This window comes from Arachis stenosperma, chromosome 1, assembly GCF_014773155.1.
Source record: "Arachis stenosperma cultivar V10309 chromosome 1, arast.V10309.gnm1.PFL2, whole genome shotgun sequence".
NCBI classification, from domain to species: Eukaryota; Viridiplantae; Streptophyta; class Magnoliopsida; order Fabales; family Fabaceae; genus Arachis; species Arachis stenosperma.
Genome location: NC_080377.1, coordinates 122,400,518 through 122,411,776, shown reverse-complemented (window position 1 = coordinate 122,411,776; position 11,259 = coordinate 122,400,518). Strand labels below are relative to the sequence as shown.

The following is an 11,259-nucleotide window of genomic DNA, read 5'->3' as shown; positions in this document are numbered from 1 at the left end:
TAAATTGATATTAATTAAATCGGATTGTTCGATTTATTTGAGTAAGAAAGACAAATTATAAATCGAAGAGTTCGATTTTAATTTTTATTTTGAAAATAAAAATTAGAGTGTCCGATTTCAATGTTAAAAAATTCTTAATTTTTAAAAATACAAATTGAATTTTTTGATTCGTGATTTTTTGTTAAAAAAAATTAAACAATATAAAAAAAATTGAAGATCTCGAACTCCCTATCTCTAAGTGAGTATAGAGAAATTATCTCATTTGAGTTATAGCTCATTGACAATAATCTTTTTATTCTCACCAAAAAGTTTCGGTTCGAATTTCACTTTTAATTTTAGAAATGAAAAAAAAAAAATACGCCGAAAATTGGCTAAAAGAAACTAAAACTTTATTATTTTCAAACACAAAATAGTGTATTCCCAAAATCATAAAGAGGACAAAATTTAGACAATTTCCAGCACAAAATAAAAGGCAATAGAAAACACCCCTTAATTATGTCTCATATTATAACAGCTTTCTAAACAAGAAACCTTAGCATCATTTGTGGAACATATAGAACACACTAATACATGCATGCATACATAATACACCTTTATTGACTTTTACACGACAAAATGATTACATGAATGACCATGAAAGTAATGTTTAGGTAAATACAATTTTTACCTACCCCATAAGGTAGTAGGGATCTGATCTTGTTCAAAAAGGTCCCATTGATTATTATTATAGGATTGAACACTGCTACTTGCCAATTGGATATCATGATGATGATGATGATGATGCCAATCATACACAGAACTCACAGAAGAAGAAGAACAAGAAGAACTTGGAGGTGTAGTAGCACTAGTAGTGTTCCAATCACTAACACTCTTGTTCTCCTCTTCATCATTTTCATTATTATTATCACCATAGTTTACAAGCATACCACCCTCAAACATGTAACTAAGTTTCATTATTTCATCATCTAACCATTCATATGCTCCCAACTCCTCATCATTAAAAGCTTCATGATCATCATGATCACCATTATTCTTTTGAATGCTTGGTTGTTGAAGCATTATCACCTCTTTTGTGTCCCTTAATTCTAAGTTCTTATTAGGTGCAGTAGATCGAGTAGGTGCTCTTCTCTTGGAAGCTTTTAATGCAGCAATGTCAATGGTGGGAGGGAAGGAGGAATAATCATTCAAAGATTTCATGAAGCAATAAATTTTCCTCCTGAGATGAGAGTTCCAATAGTTCTTTATCTCATTGTCTGTTCTTCCTGGTAAATGCCCTGCTATCACTGACCACCTACAATTATTACATACCAAACAAAACATCATCAAAATAGAATTAACTATTTCCCACTCAGATACAAGAAACTACTTTGGTAAATTATGATTTATTCATTTCTTTACAACTGTAAACACATGCTAATTTTCATACCCTCCTGCATTAGCATTAGCTTATGGTGGTTGGTTATTAACTTATTATTAGAACTTACAACTGAGGAAAATTTAACTTTGGAAAAATTATCATTTTATTTTCAGTTTTGATTAATTTAATGTTTCATATTAGTCTTAGCTAGGAATATAATTGATGCTTCTTTTCCACTATATCAGATTTCTTCTATATGTGTAGTGCTAGCTTCTATGGATTCACTCAAAGCTAGCTAATTAAGCATATCACTATTATTTATGATAGTAATTTTTCATGCATGTTTTGAACAGCAATGATAATATAAAATAATTAAGGAAAGGGAATAGAAAACTAGTAGAAGTAGTATTGTAATTAAAGGGCGAAAATTCACAAACATTTATCTTTAGGTATTAAATAACAATTTAATTAAACATATCAAGTTGTGATTAGAGAGAGGCAGCATATATTTATATATATACCTATTACCAAGAACAGCATGCAACTTGACAATGATCTCTTCCTCTTGGGGAGTGATGTTGCCTCTCTTGACATCTGATCTGAGGTAGTTTATCCATCTGAGTCTGCAACTCTTACCACACCTTAAGAGTCCAGCATTCTTGGGCAACGACCTCCATGAACCCTCCCCATGTTCTTCTATGTACTGAGTCAATATCCTATCTTCTTCAGCTGTCCATCTTCCTCTCTTCAACCCCACTTTCTCACAGCATGGAGCTCTTCCCATCGTTGATGATGATATGCTAACAACACCTACCAATAGAGTGATGATAGTAGTTGCTTCATGCAAATGCAATGAAACTATATATATATATATATATATATATATATGTATATGCATAGTATGAGCTACTAGCTACAATGTTGACGTTTCTACTTTGGTAAGTAGGTAAGTAAGTTACATAATAACTCAGAAGGATGAATAATATAATGCAAGTGCTACAGTAGTACAGTGTCTTAGGTTGAATTTGTCAGAGAGATGCATAACAAATGATGATAGAGTTTGTTCCAAGCAATGTAGTAAGTAAGTAAGTAAGTAAGAAAGTAATGTAACGTTTTTCATTTTCATGAGAGGATTGGGTTACTAAACTACTTACTACTACTACTACTACTAGTATAGCCAGTTTGCCACCACAAGATCAACTTATAAAAACCGTATATGTTACGGTTATATATTTATTATTACCCCCTAGAGGCCCTCCTCCTTGTCAGAGTAATAAATGGGGTTTCAATATTCAATTCATTCCACGCACATACATATATCAAACCTACTATATATGTTTATGACTTGAATACTATACAGTATACACACACATACATACACCTTCTTTGTCTGCTTATTTATATACATGTCCAACTTTTCTGGTTTCTCTCAAGTACATTAATATTTGTTATGATCAATACAATTTACAATTTAGAACGAAATAATATAGTGTTCATTTTGAACTAAATTAAAAAGCTTGCTATCACTAGTTAAATTAAGAATGTTATTGTATGTACAATAATGTACTAGTTAATAAATAAAGGTTAGAACTTAGAAGATGCTTGCATGTGTGATTATTCATACACAGATACTACGTATGTGTTTGAAATCACTTATCATGATACCATGTCTTAGTCCAAACTTTATTGGTTAGTCAGGAATGAATATAGTAATATTGGTGAAAACTCAGGTGCAGTTAATTTCACGTGAAGTTGATAATTGAGAGCTGTTAAATGAAAATTTAGTCAAATCAATTTAGTCATTTAACTGTTCTCAGTTATCAATTTTACGTGAAACTGAGTTTTCATCAGTAATGTTTAAGCATGACATTGTTGTGTTGAATAATGATGATAGAAAATGCTTTTTTTGAACTAGAAAATGATCGCAATTACATGCTATATTGAATTCTTGTCGAGTCTTTACACTCTAGGTAATAGTTAGCATCAAACGATTGTTTTTCCCTCTAAGATTTTATTGTTCGTTCCTTGTAAGATTCGCTGCAGAGGAATAGATACATTCCTCTGACATATTTGTCGGAAATAATTAACTACTGAAATGAATTACCTATAGACAAAGCTGGAAAAAAAAAATGAAAATAGGACCCTTCCTTCAATAGGTCCACTTCTTTTAAACTTCCATTCTGATTTATAGTTTACGTTCATAATTTAAAGTTATGAATTGATGTTATTAGATCACAAGATAAATTAATTTCTACCTAATATGGTATTTAAAATAAAATAGGATTTGTAGTAAAAGTTATGAATTTACTTCACTCTTACTAATCTAATATTTTTCATGAGTACGTATTTTAGATTGAAGGCAGTGCGAAATGTTTAAAGTGAACAAGTTTCTTGGTGAATGTGTCATCATCAATAATATGGTTGTGATATGTTTATCCTTCAGAGTTCAGAGACTCTAGTCAACATTGAGTAACACAAGCGTATACAACTAAGTAAGAAAGGATTTAATATTAATATGAGAGGGATACGGATGCAACCGTGTGACATGTATTCCAATTCCAGTGAGTAGTAGTGACCCTACAACCACTCTGTCGTAGTAATTGCTGTGAGATAAGTTATTTATTTATTTTTATATTAGGTAACACAACAACACAAGTGGAGGAGGAGACAACCGACCACTTGCTATTTACTATTTAGTTGTGGAGTCGTTGCAAGTAGTAAGGTTACTATCATTCTTTGAATCTTCATCCCTTGCATTGGGTCAGTTTATTTTGTGACAGGTGAAAACGTTTCAGCAAAAAGACAAATGCTGATCTAGTAAGTGGAACAAAATGCAGTGAGCCTAAGCGACCGTAAAATAATCTGTGCTTGGGGTATGTGGTCTTCAGTTTTAATCACATGCAAGTAGTTGTTTGATGATTAATGACGAGTAAATTCTTCGAGGTGGTTAACAAAATCTTAGCCTTTCTTCCCTTTAGCTGAAAAAGAAATTGTGGGGCACAATTCATATGAACTCTCCATTTATACTATAAATAGTACAATGAATGGTTTCTAGTAGTGTCTACATTCTAAATTTGGGGGAAGTTCCAATCTGGACCATTAGAAATAGGGGTGATTTCTTCCAAACCCATGGCAATTTTGTGGGTAAGTTACCCTTGAACATGTGTCTTCATCTCAGCCATTGATCAAAAAAATTTTCAACCTTTCATTAATTGATGCATTAAATGTTTTCACACTACATTGTATTTTATATTATTTACATTATACCCCATAACTTATTTATACTTGATGCAATACACAAATAGTTGATTTTACAAATCTCTCCCTAAATACCATACAAATCAAAACATTCTCCAAATACTATTTCAATGTGTACAGCTTCTTCTTCTACCTCTCAAAAGACACTTCAAAAGAACTGCTTCATTCTTCAACCTCACTGCTTCTTTTACCCTTCTATGATCTCACTTCTTCTTCTTCTCTACCCTTCCTGTGGGTGATGGGTTTGATTTTTCCGGCGACCCACTCCTAAAACCTTCCCCAGATACTCCTGTAGTATCCACAGCTCCTTCATCTACCTCAGTGCTTCTTATACCCACCCCTTAACTTAAGCGTTTGATTTTTCCGACGACCCACTCGCAAAACCTTCCCCAAATACCGCTGTAATGTCCACAGCCTCTTTTTCTACCTCGATCCTCTGATTTCAAGGTCAGTCATCGTCAGGGACAGATTTTTCCGAACCCCGTGGAAGACCCTGCCTTCTGCGTCTTCGTCCAGGGTTACGCGGGTGTCATTTTCTGTGATTTACCGTCGAAGAATGTAAGTCATCCCCTTGATAGCAAGGTTCCGGCGACCCACGTGCAGAACGCTCTCGGAAAACCCTTGTAAGCCCTACTGCTTCTTCATCTAGGTCATTCGTTCGTTTTTTTGTTTTTTTAGCCGATTTGCGTGATTTGTTTTGTTAATCACTTTCTGTAATCACCGTTCATCGAAGAAGATTGATTCAAGTTCGAATGCAATAGATGATGATAGTTGTCCTTCGGTGGTGTTAAATGTTAATCAGATCGATGGCCAGTGATGCATGCTCCTCAAACACGAGACGAGGCATAGGGGGAGCCGGCGGACAACGGGAACTGAGATCTGGAAATGCAACCTCAAGTTCGCTGCAACCTCAGGATGTAATAGATGGTGTGGCCCCAAAATGCTTCTGTGAAAAATATGCCATCAGTTACATATCGAAGACAGACACCAACCCAAATAGGTTATTTTTTGGATGCCCATTATTAAAGGTAACCACGCAATTCTTTATGTATGAGAACTAAGATTATGCTAAAATTTGATTAAAATTTGAATTTTCTGGAATGGAGTTTTAGACTCTATATTTTGGTTATTATCCACCTTGCTCAAGTTGTTGTGGATGTGATTTTGAATTGTTGGGAATTGCATGCCTATTGGTTATGAAAATGATTTGACTTTGTTATTGATTTGATGTTAAATTGGGTTGATTTTGTATATGATTTGATATTGGTGCTAGTTAATTTTGATGAATGACTGAGAATTGGGAAAAAGTTGATTTATTCAAAATAGATCTACCTAGATTAAAAATCATGATTGTGACAAGAATTGACATGGTACCTGATCTGATATTAAAAATGGATGCTAAAATTTGAAAGGATTTTATAGATGTAGAATTTAGGGATTAATTACAGTGACGTACATGGATTATATTGAATTGGAGTATTTTGTAACCCCTTACATTAATTGTGTTCTATTCGTTGTAGGTGACAGAAGCACATTGCAAGTTCTTTCTCTAGGCTGATGACCACATTGTTAGGATCAGAGCGGGGGAGGCTACAAGGGGATCGGGTGACGGGAAGCAGAGTGATGTTGGAAAACATTTGGGAATGGATAACTTGATAGACCATGTAGAGGAAAGAATAGCAAAACTAGAGAAGCTGCTGAACAAGAAAAGTAGAGAAGCAGAGTTGAGGAAAAAGGCTAGAGAAGCAGCTGTAAGAGACGTGGAGGCTTCATCAACAACGTCTATTGATTAGCTGCAAACCAGAACCCGAAGCACCTCGATTAGGTTCAGAAACTTAAGAATAATTTCCTTCTTTGCTGAAAATTGCTACTAGAATGTAGAGACACAAATGTTTGAAGCTTTAAAAGCAAAAATTGTCGAAGACGTTCATTTGGTTTGGGCAACATGCTTGGAATTTGTTTATGTTTCTAGTTACGTGTTTTTGTTTTACCCATAGATACGTATATGTTTTATGGTATTTATTTTTGTGACTTAATTACCAAAGTTCCCTACTAATTTCAATAGCGTATGAAGGCTAATATGTTGTAGTAAGTCAGCCTGAATACCAGAAAATAGCAACCTTTTTATTAGTAAAACGAATGCTTAAGATTGCAGTCATGTTATAACTCAATCTTCGGCAATTCTGTAAGAGTAGGAAGGAGAAGGGCATGACAATATACACCGATGATTTGGTGACTTCCATGACAAATCATGCAGCCACCACAATAGATAATTGACAAGATCTGTTTTTCTTCTTATATACTAGTGTGCAGCATAAATTTTAAGTTGTGATAGAATGAAGAAGCTGAAAGTAAACTAGAATGTTATGTTAGGCTTTGGAAATTTGTTGAATTGCAACTTGTTGGTCAAGTTTAATTGCTTTCCTTTCAGAAAATTTCCTGCATAGGTTTCGAAATTCCTAATCCCTTGAACCTAAATAAATCTTAACACTTGTAGTTTATTTGATCATGATGAATGGCCACTGCTTTGTTCTAATACACATAAATTGTTCAGCAAGCTATGATGCTTGAAATAAGCTAGCCTGTCTGTTAACATAATGGGTTTTAAAGGCTTAATCTCATTAGGTATTGAAGTTGTAGATCATCATCTTTATACCCTTGCACATGATGTATAATACTCCAATTGAAAGATCTGACTTTTTAAAGTACCATAACTTCCCATTATTGCTGAATCCTTTGTTTGCTCAATTTGTTTGACTTTATTCACTCCTTCATGCACTTGATTGAATTTCTATTACTCTATAATCCAAAGTAAATGAACGAATGCTAATGGGTTGATCATTTCAGCGACGTGGCCATGGAGGTAGAGTGCAAGCTGGAGTTTGTTCATGGAGTGCTAATGGCTTATTGCAGGTCTTACCAGGTTACCATGTACTGGGTTGCTCTTTTTTTCTTCTTATAAAATAATATTCAATGAGTATATGGCTTATTGCAGGTTTTACCGTGCACTGGGCTAGGTTCTGTCATCGTCCAACAAAGCAGTGGTGTATACAACTGTTCTCCTAAAACCCAGGGCCATCATGTAAGTTTCTCTTGTAACATTGCCCGTTTATATATCCGTTTATATGTCATCTTTTTTGGTCGAATCGTGTTACATAGGAAAACTTTGGTCGAATTATAGGTCGAATTGTCTCAATTCACGATTATCCCGGATCAGTTCTGGTTAGGTATTAAGGTGTAACATAGTATATGATCAAAGGTCATCGAAATTTTTTTCCCCAGCGTTTGTTACTTTAATTAACTGAATATTTAGTCTTTCTGTCGTACTTGGGATTGGGCTCGGTCAACTAACCTGGAAAGACGTTTATTTTTTGGTAGTTCAAGTCTATCTAAAAGTAAAGTGGGCTATCTATCAACTTGGGCCAGCTACAAAAACAATTAGTGGATAATTCAAGTCAGGATTAATGCAGCAACTGGCTTGAAACCTGTTAAGCTCAACTCTCTCCGAAATTTTAAAAGAAAACCAAGTTTTTCCATGTAACTATTTATTCCATTCATGTGTGTGTTAACCGTTAATTTGATCAATGTTTTTTTGGAATAGCATTTCTTGATTGAATATTCGCGTAAAATGTTAGTAGGTTAACTGTTATTTCTCACATAATCCCTATACTAGGATGGTTAGAAACAGAATAACACCATTATAAATCTCCTGTACATGAGGAAGACTACACGACACATCGAATTAGATAGATTGAGGTTGTTATGCAACCATTTCTCTTAATTTTGGCTCTTTCAAACCAATGTAAAACATACAATTGTAAAGGCCATTCACTGAAAGAAAAAAACACTAGGAATTAACCAGTGTCATAACAGTTCTGGGGATTTCATTAACAAAAAAAAAACATAATTAACTTCAACCGGAATACTAAACATAGAGTTTCAACCAAGTTCCACAATACATGTAGTCGGAGTAGATCTAAATGTCAATTATTTCTAGACAGGAAACATCCCTGCAAAATACTTGAGTGTAGACCTTACTGTGATCGGGTGTGGCGTTTCTGGGTATCGCCATGCTCTCCTCACCAATAGATTTCTAGTGCCATGTTCGATGTCATATTCTGTCAACACAAGCTCTCTGTACCTGTAATTGACGAGTAACTCTCTTTTCTTTGAATTGTTCACCAACAAAAGTAGGTTATCATCCATGAATAGTATTGGATTTTCTCTGATGCTTCGACTCGCAAACCTGCAGTATTGCTCTAATATTCTGTTTCCACCAGCGTCTTCATTCAAGTGCCAAATTGCTGCGACATAACCAAATTCGTTGTGTGTATGAGCTAGGAGTGCAACTTTTTCCTTGTGGGTTAGTAAATTGTGAACGGTATATATTGCACCTACTGGGATAGACACCTCGCTAAATGATTCATCTTCAACACTGTAACATAAAACAGACTTGGGTGTAGCATAGCTATCTCCTGTACCAGTTATCCAATACACATGACCATTATTAAAAACAGAGTTAGGGTCAATTTTTTCTACACCAGGGAGACAATCAACGCAGTGAAACCATGTAGAACGCCTTGAACAATATCTAGAGAAAAAAACGTAGGCATCAGCTATGTCCCTTTTGCACATATGTATGATTGTGTATGCATCTGAGTTTGGTACATGACCGAAACCATATACTGGGAAATACGATCTACCGTGGTCCCTGTGGGGGTCGGAAATTTCTCTAGAGCCTTGTGTTGCCGGATTCCATACCAAAAGTCTTGTGTCGTCTTGTTCACGAGAGAACTTGAAACATATGTTCCCGTTTGACACTCCCACAATACGAAACCACCCATGGATGCCAACTCCGAAAGGTTGCTGAACATGCACTTCTTCTCCAGAAGCAGCATTCACTATATATAGTGAATCTGAACCCATTAACAGTAGTGAGTATCCAACATGAAACAAAACATGTTGATCTAACACTTTCTGCCTTCGCATGTGTTGTATGCATGTCTCTGGTTGGCGTAGCTGTCGGTGCCAGAATTTATTCAAGCACATACATCTCCCTACAGCTTTGGCACTACTTCGCAGGAAGATTTCTTGTAGCAGTTCATCCGGAATAATCGGCAAGGGAAGTTGGAATTTAGTCATTTTACTAGACGCGCGTTTCGTAGTCTTGGTTTTTGGTTGTGTTTACTTTGTAGTTTTTGAATTGTTGAAGTCTGTTGCTCTCTTTTAAGTAATGAACCTAAATTAGTCTAACTTATTAATTGTGTGAGATGTTGCATCCAACGAGAATTGATGTGGCAGAATATTGTATTTACCGGTGTTATCGTAACCTGTTTGAACTAGGTGTTGTGTACCATTAAATTTGTCTCGTCTACCAAAGTTTTTGCCTACCCTAGTAAATAAATTCCGTTGGAATTCCAACATACTCCAATAAGCTTATCTTTGATTTTTTGTTTATTAAGTTTGAAATTAGAAGCAGCCGCAAATTTTCCCTATTAACTTTTAATTTGCTGATATACTCACTAATCTGTTTACTTGATTTCCAATTTTTTTTCCCTTATCACAATATTACAACCCCTCATCCTAAAGAAAACCATGTTACTCCCAAATTAATCATTTCCGCAGATTCAGCATAAAGTATTTCCAACACCTAATTAGGATGTTACCAGCTACCACTGGCACACCCTCATCCATGCAGCCACAGGTAAACAACATTCAAGTTTTCCCCATGATAAAAAAGTCGTTGTTACCAAATTTTCTTACAAATAATGACCGGAATAAAAAAATACTTGTGATGGTAGACTTGTGTGAGACTTGATCAAAAATAAACCCATAGATGTATATACATTAACAAAATAACGAAGTCCAACACCATAATTTACATTCAGAAAATCAAAGCTATTACACAGAATACTAATCGAAGATTTCCACAAAAGTAAACATGTACATATAGACATGGCTACCAAAACACTACTACAAAACATTATTTCACCAATAAACCTTAAACAAATTAATCTGTCCTCTTTTGTCCTACGATGATGGTGTTATCTGGTTCACAGACGAGTCGGAAGAGTCAGATGGCGAATTTCTTCCATACCTCCTACTAGGTCCTGCGATTGCCCTCCTACTAGGTCCTCCCACTGCACCTCCCCCCTGTTGACAGCGGTTGAACCTGCAGTAATTTTGGAAAATTTATTATACAATAATGAATACAATAAAGTATGTAGATTTACTTTCCTCAGTAAACAAGTTATTGTTACCTTGACTCGTGAGGACGCGGTGGTGAACCTTCTTGCCTCCGATGCTGCCGGCGTAATAACCTTTCAGTCTCAAACGCAGCCACCTGTTCATCCTTGTTGAAGTGTACGTTGCATCTGTCCGCCAGCCAGTGTTTGATTTGGTCCGGCAATATGTTGGAGGCATATATCTCATCAACGGATCTGGGCATTTCTACCGAACGAGTATGGTCCCATGCAAGCATGTGGAAGATACCCCAACCTACGTAACTGAGTTCCAGCATAAGCCGTGGAGTTGGTCGAAAGAGAGATCTTATCCTCCCCATGTCGGCTGCGTTGATCCAGTAGTTATCACCGTCTCTAGTTGGGTGGATATGGAGACAGTTGTCTTGTCTGTCTATTAAGTAC

The 11,259-nt window shown here is 35.5% G+C and overlaps 2 protein-coding genes across 2 annotated transcripts; both read right to left on the bottom strand.

Moving 5' to 3' along the window:
* Window positions 1–663: 663 nt before the first annotated feature.
* On the bottom strand, window positions 664–2,141 carry LOC130933277 (transcription factor MYB111). Its single transcript, XM_057862849.1, has 2 exons — window positions 1,879–2,141; window positions 664–1,291 (listed from the first exon to the last, which is right to left on the bottom strand). The coding sequence occupies exons 1-2, from the start codon at window positions 2,139–2,141 to the stop codon at window positions 664–666; spliced, it is 891 nt and encodes a 296-aa protein (XP_057718832.1).
* A 6,467-nt stretch (window positions 2,142–8,608) lies between these two features.
* On the bottom strand, window positions 8,609–9,757 carry LOC130933269 (F-box/kelch-repeat protein At3g06240-like). The gene has a single exon (XM_057862836.1). The coding sequence runs from the start codon at window positions 9,755–9,757 to the stop codon at window positions 8,609–8,611; it is 1,149 nt and encodes a 382-aa protein (XP_057718819.1).
* Window positions 9,758–11,259: the final 1,502 nt, after the last annotated feature.